Genomic DNA, 23500 nt, shown 5'->3' on the forward strand with positions numbered 1-23500 from the left:
TTTAGAGACCAGAATTGACGAGCTCACTGCCTTAGTCAAACAGCTGGCAGTAGCAAAGCCTCAAACATCAATAGTGTGTGGTATTTGTACTTCTCATGAGCACCCGACCGATACTTGTCCTATTCTGATAGACAAGTCGATTACTGAGCTGCCTCAAGCTTATGCAGCCAACCTTTAGAATCAAAACAGGTACAATAATACTCCTGACCTGTCCACCAACAAATACCATCCCAATTGGAGGAACCATCCCAACCTTCGATATGGAAACCCACAACAGAACCCACCTCAAGTGGATGCCCCTGCACCTTCCAGACCATCCTTAGAAGATCTTGTCAAACAAATGGCCGCCAACAATCTCCAATTCCAACAAAGGACCGATTCTAGCATTCAGACCTTGAACACGCAAATGGGACAACTTGCTACTCAAATAAATAACATGCAAGCCCAAGGGTCGAACCAGCTTCCAGCCCAAACAGTTGTCAATCCAAAGGATTCTAATGCTAATGTGAGTGCGATTTTGTTGAGATCTGGAAAGGTTACAGAAACAGCCCCTGAAAAAAAAATTATTAAGGTAACATCTGAACCTGTTTCATTTGAAAAAAATTAAAGAAAAGGAGTATGTGCCATCAGTCCCCTTCCCACATAGAATTCTGAAAAATAAAAGAATTGAGGAGGGAGACAAGGAAAGAGAGATATTGGATGTTTCTAGAAAAGTTGCGGTAAATATTCCGCTTCTTGATGTAATTAAACAGGTTCCTAAGTATGCAAAGTTTATGAAGGATTTGTGTACAAATAAGAGGAGGATTAAAGGAAGTGAGAGAGTTAACTTGGGAAGAAATATTTCTGCTTTTATTCAGCCCAAGCCTTCATCTGAAAAAGTTACAAGCAAGAAAAATGTTTCAGCCATCACTCAGCTCTTGCCACAAAAGCAGAAGGATCCGGGAACTTTTACTGTCCCTTGTACTATCGGGGATAGTAAATTCGAGAATTGCATGCTTGATTTGGGAGCGGGCATTAATGTTATGCCTACTTCTATTTATAATAACCTTAATCTTGGTCCTTTGCAGCATACAGGTTTGATCGTCCAACTGGCGAATAGGAGCGATGCACGCCCGACTGGCGTAGTGGAAGATGTCCTTGTCCAAGTTAACGATTTAATTTTTCCTGCAGATTTTTACATTCTGGACATGGAAGGAGAGACTAAGACAAGCAGAGCTCCCATCATTTTAGGTAGACCGTTCATGAAAACGGCGAAGACAAAAATTGATGTTGACGATGGAACCATGTCCATGGAATTTGGTGACATTGTCGCAAAATTTAACATTCTCGATGCCATGAAACACCCCTTGGAAGAGCATTCCGTTTTTCATATGGAATTGATATCTGGGCTGGTTGAGGACACTTGTTCTGATTTATTTTCACTTGATTTTCCATCTTTATCTGGTTTCGATGATATTTACTCATGTGTTGATTGTACTGACACTAACCTTTGTGTTGTGTGTGCTGAGATTGATGCTGCCTTGCAGCCTGATACATTTCCTACATATGAAGTTGTTGCCGATGAAGTTGTTTTTGCAGTTGATGCTCTTGACATCACGGCTGCCCCAAGCATTCCATCCATCGAGCAACCCCCGTCTTTAGAGCTGAAACAACTCCCTGAAAACCTGAAATACGCTTATTTGGAGACTAATGAAAAACTCCATGTTATTATTTCTTCTAACCTTGATTTCGATCAAGAAGACAAGCTTTTGCAGGTTTTAAAGAAGCACAAGAAGGCAATCGGGTGGACATTAGCCAACCTCCCAGGTATTAGTCCGTCGATGTGCATGCATAGGATATTACTTGAGGACGGAGCGAAAATAGTAAGGCAACCCCCAAAGGAGGCTTAATCCTTTGATTCTTGATGTTGTGAAGAAGGAGGTAACCAAACTCTTGCAAGCAGGTGTCATTTATCCTATCTCTGACAGTAAAAGGGTAAGCCCAGTGCAGGTTGTACCTAAGAAATCAGGACTCACAGTGGTAAAAAATGAAAAGAATGAACTTGTTCCCACTAGAGTTCATAACAGCTAGAGAGTTTGTATTGATTACAGGAGATTGAACCAGGCTACGAGAAAGGATCACTTTCCTTTACCGTTCATTGACCAAATGCTTGAACGGTTTGCTGGTAAATCACATTATTGTTTTCTTGATGGTTTTTCAGGTTACTTTCATATTCATATTGCACCGGAAGATCAAGAGAAAACCACTTTTACTTGTCCCTTCGATACTTTTGCTTACAGGAGGATGCCTTTTGGTCTTTGCAATGCTCCTGGCACTTTCCAACGATGCATGATTAGCATTTTTTCTGATTTCATTAAAAATTGCATGGAAGTCTTTATGGACGATTTCACTGTCTGTGGTTCCTCTTTTGATGCATGCTTGAGCAGTTTAAGCTTGATTTTAGAAAGATGCATCGAAACTGATCTCGTTTTAAATTATGAAAAATGCCACTTTATAGTTGATCAGGGAATTGTATTGGATCACATAATTTCAGAAAAAGGAATTTCTATTGACCCTGCTAAAATAGATGTGATTTCTACACTGCCTTACCCATCTTGCGTTCGCGAGATTCGTTCTTTTCTTGGTCATGCAGGTTTTTACAGGCGTTTCATCAAGGATTTCAGCAAGATAGCTCTTCCACTGTCAAACTTGTTGAAGAATGATGTCACTTTCAACTTTGATGACAAATGCAAACAAGCGTTTGACCTCTTGAAGAAAGCATTAACCTCCGCTCCCATAATCCAGCCACCGGAATAGACCCTCCCTTTTGAGATTATGTGTGATGTGTCTAATTATGTTGTTGGGGCTGTCCTTGCACAAAGGGTTGACAGGGTTGCCCATGTTTTTTACTATGCTTCTAGAACTTTAGATTCCACACAGTCAAATTACACTACCACTGAAAAAGAACTGCTAGCTATTATTTTTGCTCTTGATAAATTCAGATCATATTTACTAGGTTCCAAGGTTGTTGTTTTTACTGACCATGCAACATTAAAGTACTTGTTGAAGAAGCCGGATGCAAAACCGAGATTGATTTGGTGGATGTTGTTGCTCCTAGAATTTAATGTAGAGATTAAAGACAAAAGTGGAGCTGAGAACTTAGTGGCTGACCACTTGAGCAGGATAGAGAGAGATGCAGATCCTTTTCCTATTCAGGATGACTTTCCTGATGAGCAGCTTTTTCTTTTGCATGGGATTACACCTTGGTTTGCTGACATTGTTAATTTTCTTGTTGCTGGTGTTTTTCCTACAGGTGCATCTAGATCACAGATTCACAAACTCAAGAGTGATGCCAAATATTATGTTTGGGATGATCCATATCTTTGGAAGTTTGGTAGTGATCAGGTAATTAGAAGATGTGTCCCCGGCTATGAGATTGAATCCATTTTGAAATTTTCTCATGTATCTCAAGTCGGCGGACACTTTGGTCCGCAAATGACTGTAAGAAAAGTCCTTGATTCAGGTTTCTATTGGCCAACTGTTTTTAAGGATGCTTATGAGACTTGCCGCACTTGTAAAGAGTGCCAGATAGCAGGTACAAACATCACTCGCGAGAGTGAAATGCCTCAGCAGCCTATGCTTTTCTGTGAGGTATTTGATGTATAGGGAATCGACTTCATGGGTCCCTTTTCTGTATCATTTGGTTTCCTTTACATTTTGCTTGCTGTTGATTATATTTCAAACTGGGTGGAAGATATTCCCACTAGGACTAATGATTCTAGAGTTGTTGCAGATTTTGTCAGGTCTAATATCTTTTGCAGGTTTGGAATACCACGAGCTATCATAAGTGACCAAGGCACTCATTTCTGTAACCGCGCCATGGAAGCTTTGCTCCATAAGTATGCAGTTGTGCACAGAGTCTCTATTGCATATCACCCATAAACTAATGGGCAAGCTGAGATCTCAAACAGGGAGATCAAACAGGTTTTAGAGAAAATGGTGCAGCCAAACAGGAAGAACTGGAGCCGCCGTCTAGAAGACGCACTTTGCGCCCAAAAAACAGCTTTCAAGACACCCATTGGGATGTCTCCTTATCGAATTGTTTTTGGTAAGGCATGTCATCTTCCTATTGAGATATAACATCGTGCTTATTGGGCAGTGAAAAGTTGTAATTTGGAGATGCAACAAGCAGGTATTGAAAGAAAACTCCAATTACAACAGCTGGAAGAGCTTAGACTAGAGGCTTATGAAAGCTATAGGATTTATAAAGAGAAAACTAAGAACTTCCATGATAAAATGATTTCTAGGAAGGAATTTTCTGTGGGCCAACAGGTTTTACTGTTTAACTCCCGCCTTAAGCTTATGACTGGGAAACTTCGATCCAAATGGATTGGCCCTTTTGTTATTACTAATGTTTTCCCTTATGGTGCAGTAGGAATAAAATGTGCAGGTACTAACAAGACTTTCAAAGTCAATGAGCAGCGCTTAGAGCTATTCCATGAATGTTCAATGATTGAAGATGTCAGCATAGAGGAGCTTTCTTTGGAAGCACCTAACTACCCTGCAACTTGATCAGGGAGTCTTTCTTTCCTTCTTTCTACTTTATTAGTAATGTCTTTTCATTGAGGGCAATGCTTATTTTAAGTGTGGGGGAGGAAATCATTTGTTTCATTTGTTTTCCTTGTTTTTGTTAGTGTTTTGTTTGTTTTCAGTCATAAAAAAATAATAAAATGCATCTTCTTGAAAGTTTTAGGCTATAGACTGACTAATTTGAGATTGGTTTGCGGAGACTTGGGAAAAAATCACAAGATCGGTATCGTCTTAACACCGTAAGTCTCCTGTATATGGAAATTGATTCGAATTCTTATTATGTTTTAGCCTTAAATTCTCATTCTCTGACAGCTCTTGAGTAGTTTATTTCAGCAGTCAGCACCATCTCACACACACTCTACGCAGGGAAGCCGATGAATATAAGTGAGTATTCCGAAAAAGAAAAAAAAAGAGAAAGAAAAGGGAATGCACCTTCTAAGTTTGGTGACCCTCACCCGATCACTTAACCCAACGGATGTAGAACCTTAAAAAAATTGAAAATAAGACTCGTTGTCAGTTGGTTCAGCGGTTTCTAGTGCTGAACTTGGTAGGGCGGATTACGGTCCGATCCCCCGCAACTACAACTGAGTAAGCAAAGGGTTATGCCACGTAAGTACTAGAATCCCATGCAAAAAGGATCAGAGTCACTAACCGGTCGCCTTGCTATGGGTGTGTGGAGATAACGGGCTTAATGTGATTGCACCTGAATGAAAAAGAGAAAAAAGAAGGATGAGTAAGTTAGGCTTTAACATAATAACATGATTCGAGTTGATTTGTGTATTCAGGAGGTTTATGACTGCACAATTGTGGATTAGTGTTCCTACGATATCCTTAGTGTGCAAGATTCATACCTATCGATGCAAACTTAACCGAAGAAGACTTGTAGCCTAGGATGAGTAACTAATGATGTGTTTGTGTTTTCTTTGTTTTATTTTAAATTTTGCTCGGAGTGCAAAAGTTCAAGTGGGGGGGAATTTGATCAGTGCATTTTGATGCACATTCTTCTATATTTATACTTATGCATTTCCATGTTTTAGTTTGGTTATTTTTCCCTTTTAATATGTTTTTATAATTTATCTTATTTTTACACTTATTTGTTTTTCGCAGTTTATTTTCAGCATTAGCAGTCTGCACGAATAAATTCATAACTGGAGCTAGGAGTAACGGATCGTGGCGTGCTACCAGTTGTTGGAAAGCTAAGAGAAAGCGCTAAGAATTTCATGAAGAAGTGAGAAGCTGATTCGGACTGTAGCATGGTTGAAAAATCCGTTGAAGCCTTCAGCACTAGATTTATATTTTGTGTTGGGTTATTTAGTTTGGGCCTGGGTTATGTTTTGACCAAATTAGGTTTATTCTACTTTTCCTATAACTTAAGCAGCCGAAAACAGTACACGGCATCACTATTCACGAAAATTTGAAAGCTTGTACAAATTCCATGGAGAACTAATCCCTCTTATTCGATCTGTCGTAATTGAGGTTCCAAAACTTGAGATTATTATAATGTTAATTTTAGTTTAATTCCTTTCAATGATATTTTGGGTTGTTGTATGCTTAATTCGATTGCATGAAATATATTGATTCAATTTGGTTGATTGTATGATCCTAACATAGGCACGTCACGTTTGCTTAATTCGTTTTTGTGTCTGATCAATCATGTTTGCTTAATCCATGAAAACTTATCTCGTTTGCTTAATTCGGATAATAGGATCATACATCTCACAAACTTCACCGTGCTTGTCATTGAGTTTGTATCCAAATAGGAATAAACAATCCGCTTAGGATATTAAAATTATATTAATCAATGATAGTAGGAACTGAATCGATAGATTGAATTATTTCATAATAGCTTATTTCAAGAATTGCTTTTAATAATCACTTTTTCTTAATCGAACACCAAACCAAACAACCCCCTCCCCTTTAATTCGATTTACCTTTGGATAATAATAATCAAGAATTCTTGTGAGAACGATATCTGAGTTAAAATTGTCGTTGTACTACGTTTTTGAAAAACACTCGTTTTGACCCGCGCGCGACAGCGGATCAGCAACCCAAGATGATTTTGAACCAAAATCTTAGGTGTCTAGTCAATTCATTAGCATTGGGACCTTTATCATCTTCAAATTTAGTTCCTTCTTTGAAGATAACTAGAGCGATAACAACTTCTCTCCTAACATTAATCTTGGCACTGTGGATTCTTTTTCCTTTACCATCGTGAGAGATTAAATCAGCGATGGGTTTTTCAGTTATAACTATTTTCCTATTCATGACATAGGAAGTAATAGTTTCTTTTTCAGTAGTGGAATGCACCCAGAACTATTTCACCAACACTGGATACACAGGGCCTATAAGTCTCTCAAAGAAGGTTTTCCAACCTTGAAGTTCCAGAATTTCAGAAAAATAAAAACCATTTTTCTTTAGGTTCTTGAAGTCAACAATGGTTTCACAGAGCACCAATAACTCGTTGACATGAGTGTGAAGAGTTAATTATGGTTTACCTTCCAAGATGGGGTTGCTTTCATTGACCATTAATCGACTGGGAGATTGTTGTTGAGCAGGCATTAAAAAAGATGAAGATGAAGAACAGTTGCAGAGAGAGAGAGAAGGTTGTTTTAGGTTTGAAAACTGAAAGTGTGGGAGTAATTTGCGTGTAGTGTGAAAATGTGAGTGAAGTGGGTTTATATAGAAAATTTTGCAATAATGAAAAACAGGAAATATGCAGTCATAGGGGGAAGCGTAAGAGTTTAAACCTAATTCTAAGAATTGAGAAACCCAATATGTCACGCTTTTATCATGCATGCTCAGAAAGTGGGGCAGTTGTCTCCACTAAGAATCATATGAAATCAAACGACAAGACAACCATTTAATGCAACAACTATTTAAAATCAGGAAGATAAATCGATAAGATTGCTTCTGATCAGAACCTTTCTGATTCATGAAAACTTCCTTACTTTAGAAAGCTCACGTTTCAGAGTCAACAAAAAAAATCTCAGAATCTAATCTAGAGTGTTGAAGACTTTAAACATTCTGAAATACATCTTTTTATTCTGGACATAATTTCATAAATACGTTTTTCAGAATGAACACGAATCTATCTTCAGCAAGGGGTTTTGTAAAGATATCAGCCTATTGATGGTCTGTATCAACAAATTTTAAATGAAATACCCTTCTGAACATAGTCAGATAAAAAATGATGTTTGATTTCAATATGCTTAGCCATAGAATGCAAGATAAGATTCTTAGATAAACAAATAACATAAGTATTATCACAGAGAATAGGAATGTTACTCTCATATATCTGATAATCTTTCAGCTAACTCTTCATCCAGAGTATCTGAGTGTTGTATCCAGAAGCTGTAATATATTCAGCTTCGGTTGTTGAAAATGTGATTGTTAATTGTCTCTTGCCGGACCATGAGATTAAGTTATCTCCAAGAAATTGGTAACTTCCAGAAGTACTTTTCCTTTCAATTTTGTCTCCAGCATAGTTAGCATCACAATAGCCTACTAATTTGTATTCACTTGATTTTCTATAAAAACAAATCAAGGTTAGTAGTACCTTTCAGATACCTAAAGATTCTCTTAATAGCAGTTAAGTGTGTTTCCCTAGGATTTGAATATAAGCAAGCAATAAGCAGACAATGAATAAGATATCAGGTCTAGAAGCGGTTAGATATTAAAGGGAGCCTATCATACCTCTCAAAAGCTTTTGATTTACCTTACTGCTTACCTCTTCTTTCTCCATAATACATGTAGGATACATTGGAGTCTTTGCTTGCTTACATTCTGATAAGTTAAACTTCTTCAGAAGTTCCTTTGTATATTTTCTCTGATGAATATACATTCCTTCTGAATGTTGATCAATCTGGATTCCGAGAAAAAATTGAGTTCTCCCATCAGACTCATTTCAAATTCTGCATACGTTGACTTAGCAAAATCCTTGCACAATAATGCATTAGCAGAACCAAAAATAATATCATCAACATAAATTTGCACAACCAAAATATCATTCTTAAAGATTTTGCAAAATAGAGTTGTGTCCACTTTTCCTCTAGCAAAATTATTTTCCAATAGAAAGTTACTTAGTCTATCATACCAAGCTCTGGGAGCTTGCTTCAGACCATATAATAATTTTTTTAGTTTAAATACAAAATCGGGATTTTAAGAACTTTCAAAACCAAGAGGTTGATGCATATATACTTCTTTAGAAATATATTCATTATAGAATGCACTTTATTCATCCATCTAATAAAGGATGGCGTTATGGTTGAGTGCAAATGAAATTAAAAACGAATGGACTCTAACCTGGCAACTGAAGCAAAGGTTTATGTATAGTCTATACCTTCTTCCTTATTATAACATTGTGCTACCAGTCGAGCCTTATTTCTGACAACCTCTTCTTTCTTATTCAGCTTGTTTTTGAAGACCCATTTGGTTCCAATGACATGGAAGCCCTTTGGTTTCTGAACAAGATCCCAAACACCATTCCCGGTGAATTGATTCAATTCTTCTTGCATAGCCAGAATCCATTCATTATCCAAAAGAGCTTCATCAATAGATGTGGGTTCTATCAGAGATACCAAACCTAGAAGAGTCTCTTCAGAAGGTTTGAATGAAGATCTAGTTTTGACTGGAGCATTCTTGTCTCCCAGAACCAGTTCTCCAAAATGAGACGTTCTTGATCTACTCTTCTTCTGATGAGTTGGATCAAAGATAGCTTCTGGTTGAGTCTTTTCTTTAGATTCTTTAGGTTTTCCTTATGAGTCTTTCTCCAGAATCGGTATCCTTGGATTCTGAAAGGCTGATCTTCAGATCTGCAAATTTCTCAACTAGATTTGACTTTTCAGGGTCAAGCTTATCATTGAATCTAACATGAATTAATTCCTCAACAATTCATGTTTCTGTGTTAAAGATTCTGTAGACTTTATAGCGTTCAGAATATCCTAATAATAAACACTTTTGTGCTTTAGAATCAAAATTGTTAAGACTCTATTTAGTGTTCAACATAAAACATTCACATCCAAATGGGTGAAAATAAGAAATGTTGGGCTTTCTGTTCTTCCACAATTCATAAGGAGTCTTACCCAAAATAGGTCAGATAGAAATCTTGTTCTGAATATAACAAGTTGTGTTAACTATTTCTTCCTAGAAATGCTTACCCATTTCAGTTTCTTAGATCACGGTGCGAGTCATTTCTTGCGAAGTCCTATTCTTCCTTTCTACAACTCCATTTTGCTGTGGAGTTCTAGGATAGAAGAAATCATGGGAAATACCATTTGAATCAAAGAGTTTTTCAAAATGTTTATTTTCAAATTCGCCACCATGATTACTTCTGACTTTTACTATTTTGCAATTCATTTCTGTTTGTACTAGTGAGCTGAAGGTAGAAAATACAGAATGTGACTCATCCTTGTGTTTCAAGAACTTTACCTATGTCCAACGGCTGTAGTCATCAAATATGACCAATCCATACTTCTTTCCATTGATAGACGCATTTTTCACTGGTCCAAACAAATCAATGAGCAGACGTTCTAGCGGTCTAGATGTAGAAACCACAGTTTTTGCTTTGAAGGATGTTTTAGAAAACTTGCCTTTCTGACATGTTTCACAAAGAGCATCTGAAGTGAACTTCAGGTTGGGTAGACCTCTGACTAATCCAAGCTTATTTAGCTGAGAAATCCTTCTCATGCTAACATGGCTCAAACGTCTATGTCATACCCATTGCTCCTCATTAACAGACATTAGACATTTTAGATTTTGATCTTCAAGATCAGAAGGTCTAATTTTATAAACATTGTTATTTCTCTTTCCATTAAAGAGGATTTTACCATCTTTCTGACTGGAAGCCTTACACGACTTTTGATTAAAGATGATATCATAACCATTGTCACTAAGTTGACTAATAAACAATAGGTTATGCATCATAGTATCAACTAAAAGAACATTAGTAATAGAAGGAAGTTTACCGTTACCAATGGTTCCAGAGCCAATGATCTTTTCTTTCTAGTTTCCTTTGAAACCAATGAAGCCTCCAAGCTTAAGTTCTAAATCTTGAAACATATACCTTCTTCCTGTCATAGGTCACGAGCACCCACTGTCCAGGTACCATGACTGGTGTTTCAGCTGAGCTGTTAAGGATGTCTACAACATAAATTATTTTATCCTTAGGTACCCACTTTGTGGGTCCTCTCTTGTTAGTTTTCCTAGAGTTTCTTACAACTTTGGGTCGCTTAGCAGAAGGATAATCATGAGAGATTTATGCATGATACTTAGGTTTCAAAACAAAGTTCTTATCCTTTGTATGTTTCTGTGTCTATGCAAAGGTATCAAGCTCAGTGCCAGCAGACACAAAATACACATAAAGAGGTTTTGGTTTTACCTTCTGACTTTAGTCAGGTTTTATAGATTATGTACAACCTAAACCTTTATTTCCATTTTTGCTAACTCCATAGATCAAGGAAGCCATTTTTCTTTTATTTATGCTTTTAGCCAGAAAGTACTGGAATGCTCTGTCATATCTAATGACGTAATCAGTACCAGAAGCTTTTGAGATGATTTCCTCCTCTAGTTTTGAAATTTTTATTTTCAAAGCAGAGTTATTAATTTCTAAAGAAAATGATTTTTCATTTAGAGAGGAAATATCTTTCTCAAGCTCTCTCAGAGTTTCAGAAGCAATTCCTTGGGCTTGTTTAAAGTTATTGTATATACTCTGAAGACTCTGGTACTTTTCCAGCATTTCAGAGAGACATGATTCAATATCAGAACGAGATATGTTAGAAAATACCTCTTCAGCGGAGTCGGATTCTAGTTCTGGTAATACCTTGTCTTTTGGTTCTTCAGAACTTGTGGGATCCTCTGTAGTTTCCATAAGTGTAACATTGGCTTTTTCTTCGTCGGAATCTTCTTCTTCAGATTCTAAGTCATCCCAAGTAGCCATCAGTCCCTTATTGACTTTAGAGAAATTCGTCTTGGGCCTTCTATCCTTTTTCAGCTTAGGACAATCATTTTTGTAGTGGCCTGACTCCTTGCACTCGAAGCAGATAACTTCTTTTCCAAAACCTTGCTTCTTCTATCCAGACGAAGAATCGAAGTGACCAGCAGTCCTTCTAACTCCTCTGAAATTTCCTTGACAACTTTGCTTGTATTTCCAGAGTATGTTGACTCTCTTTGAGATTAGAGACAACTCATCATCATCTTCTGAGTCTTCATCAGATCCTTCTGATTCTTCCTCAGCTTGATAGGGTTTTGTCTTCTCGGGTTTGGATTTTAGGGCAACAGATTTACCTCGCTTCTGAGGTTCATCTTCTTCAAGCTCAATCACGTGGAATCTTAAAGAACTAACAAGTTCTTCAAGACTGATGTTGTTGAGATCATTTTCCAGCTTCAAGACAGTTACCATAGGTCTCCATTTTTTGGGAAGACTTTTGATAATTTTCTTGACATGATCAGTTATAGAATATTCTTTGTCCAGAACTTTAAGTCATGCAATAAGCATCTAACACCGTGTGAACATAGTCTCAACTATTTTATCATCTTCCATTTTGAATGCCTCATATTTCTGGATTAAGGCCAAGGCCTTTGTATCCTTTACTTAAGCATTTCCCTCATGAGTCATTCTTAGAGAGTCAAAAATGGATTTGGCAGAATCTCTGTTTGTTATCTTCCGATACTCCGTATAAGAGATAGCATTAAGCAGTATGGTTTTGGCCTTATGATGATTTTTGAAATCTTTCTTCTATTGATTAGTCATAGCACTTCTTGCTATAGTATTTCCTTCAGCATTTACTGGGTGCACGTAGCCATCGACTACAAGATCCCAGAGATCAACATCATAACCAAGAAAGAAACTTTCTATTCCATCTTTCCAATAGTCAAACTTCCCACCATCAAAGATTGGTGGTTTTGCATTATAAAGATCTCTTTCATTATTATTAACAATGTTAGTAGCGTTATCAGCGACCATTGTTTCTCACATAAACTGGATTGGTACTGAATACTGTGAGGTGTTGATAAATCTTTTATCACAATCAGAACTAGAGCTCTGATTCCAATTGAAGGTGTGAAAAACACAAGAAATGGGGGTTTGAATTGGGTTTTACAAGCAAAAGTTTTTTTCAAAACAAGAACAACATTGACAAGTTAATAACAAAGAGATAAAAACACAAGTATTTTTATCCTGGTTCGCTTGAAACTCAAAGTTAATCTATCCCACTCGCCAAGGTGATTTTGCCTTATACACAAGGACTTAATCCACTATAATCAACAGATTATAATAATCACAAAAAATAACCTTCTTTGTCTTCTCAAGGATCCAAATAAACCTTAGTCTCCATAAGGACTCACAAAGAACAACCTTCTTTGTCTTGTTAAGGATAACCTCCTTAAGGAATCAAACAAACAATTTGAATAATATTTTGTGTGTTACAAGATGCTTCTACATAAGCATATTTTACACAAATGAATAACAAACACATAAAGAAAAACTATGTACAAAAGAATGATAGCTTTTCACACAAAAAATAGACTTGTCAAAATATTGTGTCTCAAGCATTTTCTTCAAGTCTGCAAGTCTCACTTATATAGCATAAGAAAAAGAATGTTGGAGGGCAAAATGGAGAAATCTGGTAGAGCGGTTGTCCACTGTTTGATGTGAAAGGAGCGATACTGCGTACTATCCTTCACCCATAAATTCAGTGATAGGTGTGATGTATAGTATTGTCCTTGCCCACGAAATTAGGTAGTGGAAAGGATGTTTGATTTGTACTATGTACTATTTGATCATATTCCCATTTTGATCTTATATTCAAGTTGATTGGCTTCTGATGAAAGTTAATGAAGCATGAAATGAAGAAACATAAAGCTGGATTCATTCAGAATCTTTTGTCAAAACCTTGACAATATCAGTAGTCTGGCTTGAGATCTTCAGTCTTCATAATCTTTAGAGTCTTCAGTCAGAACCTTGATAAATTCAACCGTCTGGCTTGAGATCTTTAGAATCTTCAGCTACATAACACAACTTCAAAAGCTTACTATTCTTCAGAAGTTTGGAGATCAGAGTCACGTCCAGAAGCATGAATTGAGAGAACATTACAGCAACAACATAGTGTCTCCTCAGAAGCTTCTCAAGAATGGATCAGCACAGAAGCAGAAAGATCATTGCAGCAACAATCATGAACATCTTTCAGAACTTCTAATAGTTGGTGCATAAGCGGATTTGGAACACATAGTTCAGAAACTGATGATGTTGCACATCATAAATTCAGAATCAGAACTAGTTATTAAAGTTACACAATAACAAACCATTAGGGTACCAAAATTGTTCTCACACAAATATAATATTGTTATCATCCAAAATCACGGTATAGATGTAGAACCAAATCTTGTTCTAACACTAAGTGCTTGTACCTAGCTCACATTAGCTTTGCATAAGCTGCTTTCGGCTAGCTTTTTATTTAACAATTTAATTTGAACTAAAAGAACAATATGGGTATCAACAACTAACAACTCTTTAGGTGTTCCCACAGTTTGAATCTTGACCGGCCTTTCGCTTTTTGACCGGTACTCATTCATACACATCTTCTCAATAAGATCTTTCACTTCTGGTTCAATCATTTTGCGGATGGTACCTCCCGTGGAAGCATCCAACAACATACGATATTTACTCTTGAGGCCTTTAATGAAATTTTACGTCTGCTCCATATTATTCATATTGTGATTCAAGCATATGCATAACAAAAGTTTGAATCTTTCCCAAGACTCAAAAAGTAACTAAGTTTCCGCTGCTCAAAATTCTCAATTTCTGCTCGGCACTCGGTAAAGTGAGTGGTAATGATGAATATTTCTAGGAATTTTTCCTTCAGTTCCTTCCAAATTAGAATTGTTCCATTTGGAAGGCAAAGTAACAAATCTTTCACCCTTCCAATCAGTGAGAACCCAAAAAACCTCAATTCAACATGGTCTTCAGTGTCAACAGTTGTTTTGCACATTGAAGTTGCTTCGTAGAAGCGTGCTAGATGGTCTCATGGATCTCTAATCACGTTCTCGTCTAATGGATTATCTCTTAAACTTAAAAGTACATAATTCTTAATATTAAAGTTAGCAGGGTGTACCGGTACAAACCTTCTTGAAACATGTAATTCATTGGTTCTTTTATAGTAATCCCCCATAATTATGGGTGGTGCAGAAGAACTTGATAGTTTCTCTTCTACTGATATTTCATCATCCAGAGATGATTCTCTAATTGCTTTTCTGAGAGTATGTGCGATTCTTTCAACCTTTAGATCTAATGATATTAATGTTGATCATGAACTGCACATACACAAATAAAAAACACCTTAGTAACACTATGATAAATAAGAAAATAAAACAAAAATAAAAAAGACTAAAAATAAAATGTTGCACAAACTTCACCTTGTTGAGATATCAACAGTCCCCGACGATACCGCCAAAAACTTGATGACTTCTCGACAAATGTACCGATAATGTCTAAATAATAAAAAGATTGAATCCACAAGGACTGCTTCTAACAAGACAAAATGTATGCAATGTATAAAAATTAGTAAAAATGGGGGTTTAAGTTTTAATGCGAAAAGTAAATAAGAGATTAAATAGAATTACAAAAGCAATCAGGTTGTGTTTTATAATCCCCTATTTCTCAATCGTTGATGTTTGTTGTCTTGTATGAATGATCTTATCATTATAACCCCATAATGAATTAACAAAACCGTTATAGCGTATACCTCACAAAATAACTCACTAACCACCACTCGAAGCTTTCTATCCATACCCTAAACCGCCAGCATAAGGAGGGTTAGGCGATGTACAAAATGTTAATTCTCTATGCCACTACTCAGGGTCTCCCATTTCTATCCAACCAGTATAAGTATAACAATTGCCCTAGGTCCAATACATAGACTAATGGTCAGTATTCCATATGTATCGAAAATCATATTAAAAGAGTATCTCACATAAAAAGCATTAAGAACAATAAGCAATTAAATGGCATTATAAATCAAAAGGTTCATACAAATTCAAATCAACACATAACCCAATAATATTTAAATAGGTTCATCATAATACAACCTAACCTAGAGGAGCGTAGTTACTCATAATTCAAATAACAATACCACAATTGATAGATGAAAATAACATGTTAATTCCCTTGAATTAATGACCTCCAATAGCTTCATATGCCCTAAAAATCACCCTTTGTGCTCTCAAAATCGTGTTTTACTCTCCAGTTTTCGTAACCTTTATCAAAGTGCAAAAGTTCCCCTTAAAAGAGCTCATAATGGATCATACACATCTGAAAAGGCCCATAAAAAGGGACCACTGCATGTGTGATGACCTCTATCGTGCATACGATGCAAGTTTTATGGCCCCTATCGCGCTCGCGATGCTGCGGAATAGTGCATGTGATTATTTCTGAAGTTGCACTCCTTTTTGCTCCTTTTTCACTAAGGCCACAATCTTCACACTTAACTATTTTTTCCTTATTATTTGGTCTTTCTTCTTCATTTTGGCTTATTTTTCACTTGTTTTGATCCGATTCTTCGACTAAATTCGTGCAATGATAGACTGTCATCAGTAATATTATTTTTTCCTCTCCCACAGCAAATTATTTTCTTCAAATTCTCAGGGAGTTTCTGTGAAACATTACCCCCGAGTATATTCTTCATAGGACTAATTCTTTTCAAATATTTAGCAAGTTTCTATGTTTCGTTCCATAACCATGATGACAAAGTCAATGTTGGTATCATCCTCTTTTATCTTCTGTTCTGATACCAAAGTCAGTGTTGGTATCATTTTCTTTTATCATCTGTTACGATGTCAAAGTCAATGTTGATATCTGTAGCGGTAAATTCATGACCATTAAGTTATGGATAAACTTAACGTCAATAAAACCAGAGTCACCACCGCGCTTTTATTGTTTCCAAGGGAAAATGGAAAAGTACGAACAAAACTCAAAGATAAGAAGTTTTCAAATCAAAACTAATAAAATGCCAGAGATTACAGGTAAGGGGGTTGATTACACAGAGGGAAGGTATTAGCACCCAAAGTGTCCTAGGTACTCCTTGGGAGCCCTTTTTTGTGTGTACATGTGTTTTGGTATAAAATGATGTTTGCAATAAATAGAGTGTGGGGATGAGAAAAGAATTCATTAATTATATTTTTGTGTTTGACAAGACCTTCGGACTTGTGCATACGTACCAACATAAAATGAAGGATTAAAACCTCGTAGTTCGTGGTAACAATTTCAAAGTGAGTGAGTTGCTTTTAACAAAATTTTAAGCTTGAGAGAGGCACCAAAGGCCTAAAAGAGTTTGAATGGGTGTTAGTTCTTTTTGTCTTTTGAAATTTTAAGTCAATATGGTTAGATTCACTTACAAATTTGATTAAGAAAAAGAGTTTAAAAATGCAATGGCATAAGGCCAAAGTTTCTAATTTGCAATAAAGAGTCTAAGTTTAGAAATCACAAGCAAAGAAGATTTTAAAAGGAGGGAGAGATTTGAAATTAAAGAAGTGGGAGAAGATGAAGAGACTAATCCTAAGCAAAAATTTAAAAGTTAAGAGTTGAAAAGATCTGACCAATGGGATGCAATCCAATAGACAAGAATGTCATATAGAAACCCAATTTTCCCTTGGACTTTTAGAATCAAGCAATATCACTACACAAATAGCAAGAAGAGCAAGGCATCAAATAAAGATAGCCACATCCAAGCTTAGCAACTTTATGATCTTCTTCGTAATCTTCCCCATGTATCAGATGACATACTCCTTGAATGGCTCAGAATAAGGCATTAGACACAAGTTCAAAGTAACATTTGCATCAAGACCATGTTGCAGATGAACTCAAAAGGAATCTCAATACTTGCTTCAGATGAAAGTTCAACTCACAATGACTAGCTTCAGAAAAGTTGACATTGCCCAAGTCCTTTTTGCATAGGGAATGTTGCCTAATTCTAAGTCCAATGCCTCAGATCAAATCCAATAGTCCACACACATCTTTTTTAGGGTTTTTGTTGTTATTATGTACATTAAGGTCAAAACACCACAAATACAAACAAAATACACAACCAAGTATAATCACAAGATATGGCTCAAGTGAGCAAAGTGAAAATGGCATTAAAATAAACAAGTTGAATGGTATGAATAATGGCAAATGATAAAGACTTGAATTTAAAGTGCATAAAGTAAATGACTTGAAATTAAAAGTGAGTCAAACGTTAGTTGGTTAGAAGTTAGTATTGCTTTTGTTTTTCAATTGTTTAAGTCATTCTTTAGAGAACACTCAACTCTCTATTCACAAGCATGAATCCTTGAATCAAGACATCTTCCAAAGGAAGGAAAAAAGGCCAAGTTTCCACACAATACCATGAAAGGGAGGAGACTTATAATCTAACTTACTAGAATGATATGCTTTTGGGTTAAAATTTAGCGCTATGTTAAGCAATCATAATTGGACTTATGGAGAAGTCACAACTATTTGAGGTCGGGTAATAGAAATTTTAGTGTTAATGCATGTTAGAGATATGGTAGTATGAACCATACTCCTAAAACATACCACACTTAAAAGAAAATGGCAAAAAGGATGGACCTAATCTCATCCATACTTATATTGGTTTATGAACTAATTAGCCTTAGGATATATAGATATCATAGATCAATGGAATGGATGGGATAGAAAGGGATTGAAGATGAAGAGGGAGGGGAAATGAAATAAACTCAAATTGGTCATGGGAGGACTTTTGTCAAATTAAAATTATTCATTCATTTTGGGAGATGAAATGTACATTTTATCAATCCCCTAAATCCAATGATTTTAATCCAACAAAGTTAAATCAATCTTGACCAAGGCCCAACAACAATAGTCAAACTCAACAAGTCAACAAAAATAGCTCAACACAATTTATTTACAATTAAACAATTAAAAATCAATTAAAAAATGCATTAAATTAAAATATGGTTGATCAAAAACTTAAAACCTCTCCAAAACACCAAATAAATAGCCAAGAGATTTATCATAGGTCAAACAAGGTCAAAGGACCTTGGAGATAAATTTTCATAATTTTTGGAAACTTAAAAGTATTTTTAAACAATTAAAATACACCTAAAAACAATTAAATCATGAAAAATATTAATATTGATCCAAAAAATAATTTTAATTCAGAAAATGAAAGAGAAAAATGTTTGAGAATTTTTGGTGAAAGTCCCATATTTTTTGGATTAATATTAAAATTAATATGAATTAACGAAAATAAATCAATGAAAATGAAAATCAGAAGTTACAAAAAAAACGTGGACCACTTGATCTCCCTCATTAATTGAGGTGGCAGATCAAGTGGATCTGAGCGCGCGTTCCACCATACACCAAGTCAAATGTTCCACACGCGTGGTAATCACTTTGGACGCCCCAGATTAAAACAAATTAGAAGGACCATGTGGTTCAGAAGCGTGCCAACACACCACCGGAGCAAGAGCTCCGGTCTTCTTCTCCGATGGACCTCACCGGACTGGTCCACCTTCAACCATCACCAAAATATAAAAGGAGGACATCAATTTAAAGTAAAAATGCTCAGGAGCTCGAATCTGACCTCAATTTCACCTAACTCCAAGTATATAGAAAGATACAGGAAGTTGAATTTTGAGGATCATGATCTGAGTTGCTTCGATTTGACCTCTAAGCAACTCAATCTTGTTGCCTACATTGGTAGGACTTCAGACAACCAAAAATTGACAAGAATAATGGAGAATTAAGTGAGAATTGAAGAGATGAAAAATTCTGAAAATCACCTTCAATGCAGGTTCAGATTGACACAATCTTGCTCTCAATTGTGCTTGGCCTTGCTTCAGATGCTTGATGGAGTGTGTAGAACCTCAAATTTGCACCCCCCCCCCCCACTCATGCATTCATTTCATTTTTAGGTCATTGACATTACATTAACATTGCATAGTACATGGCATATCATCAGTCAAGACTGGCATCAAGAGAATTAATCTGTGCAAAGAAAGGAACAAGGTTTTTTCTTGAGATAAAAGCCCCATGATTATTCCAAAGATCTTACATGATCCAAGGTTTATTTTGAAGCAACTTGACCAAGTGTTAGAGGCTCAAAGTCCATAGTGCAGTTTCAAGTCATCTAGGGCCCATAAAAGTCAACTGCAAGTCAACTGAGGGCTAGGAGGTGGAGAAATGGTTTGAGACACTTCATTCATGTCCAAAAGAGGCCTATTCATCATGTCAAACAATTACCTTGAAGATTTTGAAGCCAGATCAAAAGTTTCCAAAAATGGAAAATGACCTGTAATTTCAAGTTTCCAAAAATGGCAAGTTTTTGGACCAACTTCAACTCAACTTTCCAACATCAAAAAAGCTTCAAATGAAATTTTGTCCAACATGAAAGTTGAAGATCTTTCTCTCCCATTTCTAAAGAGTCCAAGATCATGAATTTATGATGAGTGGTTAAGGAGTTATGATCAAATCATTGCCAAGTGTGCTTGAAACTTCAAAATGCCATATCTTTTGAACCAAGACTCCAATTTGAGTGCCTCTTTTTGCATTGTGCTCCTCATGACATATATTTTCCAAATCATTCATTACATGGCATGAAATTCATTCACACAACCATTTGCTCATACATGCTAATTTTGAAGGGAAATTGCCAAATTCAAAATTGGTTGATCCCATGAATATAATTCCAATTCCAATGTGTGCATGGGCTGATTTTGAATGAATTTGGGCCCTCATTTGTTACTGTTCACGTGGGATTGCCATGCATGAGGTGAAATGGTAATTTGTGCATACACCTTGTATCTTCCTAATCTTTCATTAACCTTGGCCTAATGATAATTTTAGAGTAATTAGGAGAGCATATAAAAGCTTAATTGCAACTGTCTTGGTCATGACACAAAGTTTCAGATCTAGAAATCCCTCTTCACTCTCAATTTTCTCTTCATTGATTTTCCAAAATTTTGCACACAACACCCTAATTTTCTTGCATAATCATGAACATGGAGTGCTACTGAGCATGATTCAACGTGTGTTTAGTGGAATCCCTCTCAAATTCGTGCATACCACAAGCTTGAAGGTGTTAATGGAAACTCCAAATTGAGCTGGATTCAAGTCATTTCATGAGCCATTTCTTGCATCAAACTTCCTTGGAGCTCAAAGCAAGTGGAACTGGACATTGCCAAGCCTTGGATACACTGTTTTCGCCAACTGCTCTTCAAACAAGGTGAGTTTCGACTTTCATTTTTCTCCATTTTGTGGCCATAGTCTTGTAGATTCTTGCTTGTTGATTAATCTGATATAAATTTCATGTGAAATGGTTGAGTAATTGCTGAGTTATATGGAATTGAAAATTTGAATGTCAAAATGTTTGTCTTTGATTCTCTTAATCCATGGCTTGTTTTGATTAAATGATGATTGATCTGTGACCTATATGTGATAAGCTTTCGATTGGTGTGCTCATTGCTGAAATCTGGAAAAAAATTATGAAGATCATCATTGTTCATCCACCGTCTCAACGAAGGAGACGGTGGTTTCCGCCTTGGACCACCGCGTGGGAACAGTGTGAGCGCCCTCTACAATTAGTGCTAGGGTTTGCTGCGTCATATGCCACGCATGAGCTCGTTGGCAAAATGACTGGCCAGGATTCATTGACCGTTTCCACGCAACCTTGGACCTTGTTGACCAGGCGCCAACTCATTTAATGAGGGCGGCGTCGTTTTGATCCTTACCTCCTTCGATTCCCAGCGAAGGCTTTCCCATTTTCTTTTTCTGATTTCCTTCACTAAGCAAAACGCAGGCGTTTTGACGCCTACAGGGATCGATTCCCACCTGCAGCATTCTTTCCATTTTCATTTTTAATACCATTTCCCATGTATTTCACATTATTTCAATTATTTTCTTCCAAATTCAAAAATCATAATTAATTGAAAACAAGTCCAATTAATTCCAAGTTTTTTCCCACATGATCATATGGATGTCTAGTATTTTTATGGAGTGATTTCATGATTTTATCTCTTCTGGATTTTTGATTGTGTGGAATTACTTGAACATGTACACAATTATGCCTTGCCTCATTCAAATTGGTGTGAAATGCTCAATACTTGTCCAAATGCCATGAAATTTTACTTGATGATTCACAACATGATGCATGATTTGTGAGATTTTATTTGGCATTTTTTGCAATTTCCTTCTTTGTTTGGGACACATGGACTTAAGGTGTGACAATGTGTGTCACACATTTGGATGTTGATCTTATTCATTTTGATATCTATGCCAATTGATGTCCTCTGTTTCCAATTTTTTGCATGATAAATGTGTGTAATATGTTGAGCTTGCACAAAAAGTTTCATGATTATTGGATGTGTTTTTGATTTAATGTGCATTTTCTCTTCTTGATGATCAAGTGTGACCACCATTGTGTGTCTTTGCCTTCTCTTGCTCACTACATGGTTTTGCTTAATGCTTTTGGTTTGTTCCTTTTTAGGACATGTTCATGATGGAATAAATGTGATATATGTTGAGAATTGGTTGCTGTTTTGACTTTTTGCCTTACCTTTGACCCTAGCCTTGGTGCTAGTGGTTTGTACTCACTGTTTTGGACTTTGTATTTCAGGTTTCAAGCAATTAGCCACATTGGTTGATATGATCTCATCACTTGAGATACAAGTTATTTTGGTTGACTAACCTTGCTGTTTTGTAGGTCTTGTGGATGATGAATCAATTTAGTTTGCTTGCATCTTATACCTTGCATTGATGTTGTCTGATGATTGGTTGTCTCACTGTTGGACTTTCTATTTGATTTGTCTGAATACTATGCTGATTGTTAGGTTGTTTACACAGGTACTTTAGTAGCTTTAACTCATTGCTTGAGTTGCTTGGCTTTGCTTGTGGTTGGCATACCACCTAGGTAACCATCTTATTCTTCATGTAGTCTGGAAGACCTGTTATCTTTGGGAGGCACCTGTCTGAAGCCCTCCTTAAGAGGCAATGTTTGTGCTTGTTTATCTTTGTGCCTTGTAATTCAAGCCCTCCTAAGTGAAGAGGCAATTGGCAGATAGAAGGGATGTGCAATCCATCCCCTACTATTCAGTTGAGTCATTCATCTTGCTCGCACTAGGTGTTGATGCATTTTGAATAAACACCCAAGATCCTTGTATATAGAGTCAGTCAAGTGGAGTAGGGTCCCACATTCTGGATCCCCACACTTTCATTGAGTCAAGCTCACCCAGGCCCGGGTTAAGAGCTATGAGGTCTTATCCTCATTACCTCTTCATCTGCTCACCCTGACGGTCAATGTCAGTGGTTAAGAGCCTCAGACACCCTTTCAGTTGGCTTGTTTGTCGAGGTTGATATGACCCCTTGACTAAAGCCCAGCCTTGTATGAGCCACTTGTTTGCATATAGCGTGTGATACCTGTTCACCTGTGCTTGTGCTTGCTTACTTATTGTTTAGGCTAGCTTGCTTCCTGTGCGAGTTAGGACCTGATTAGAGACCTCAACATAGGGTTCGTTTGCATGACAACTTTTAGGCTCGAGTCGTAGTCTCCCTATTAGTCTGTTATCTCCCTAGTCTCTGGTTAGGATAGAAGTTTTTTTCCTGTTAAGGGGAACTACGTCGCCCTGATCCTCATACCAGATGAGGTACGAAGGCAGGAGATGAGCTGATCTCTCCGGGCGCCCTTTTTGTTTTGTTGGGTGTGTTTTGTTTCGGCGTGCGTTAGCCGAACTACGGCAACTCTGATTCTCATGTTCAGATGAGATACGTAGGCACGAGATGCGATGTCTTGTCGAGTTTGACTAACAACTAACTTTAATCCTTTTCTCTCGCCCCCATTGCGATTGAGACCTTCCCCTTTCTCTTGCCCTAGTTGAAATCGAGACCCTTCTGCTTTATGTGTGTGTTTGGAGTGTGATGTAAGTCCAG

The 23500-nt window shown here is 36.7% G+C and overlaps 1 protein-coding gene across 1 annotated transcript in view; it reads left to right on the forward strand.

Annotated features, from left to right (window-relative positions):
- Positions 1-773: 773 nt before the first annotated feature.
- The window catches only part of LOC127136114 (DNA oxidative demethylase ALKBH2-like), a 29652-nt gene continuing 6925 nt past the window's right edge, over positions 774-23500 (forward strand). The window contains exons 1-2 of the mRNA XM_051062711.1: positions 774-975; positions 1068-1074. Coding sequence (XP_050918668.1) covers positions 774-975; positions 1068-1074 — 209 coding nt within the window. The remainder of the gene's footprint in view (positions 976-1067; positions 1075-23500) is intronic.

This window comes from Lathyrus oleraceus, chromosome 4, assembly GCF_024323335.1.
Source record: "Lathyrus oleraceus cultivar Zhongwan6 chromosome 4, CAAS_Psat_ZW6_1.0, whole genome shotgun sequence".
Lineage (NCBI taxonomy): Eukaryota > Viridiplantae > Streptophyta > Magnoliopsida > Fabales > Fabaceae > Lathyrus > Lathyrus oleraceus.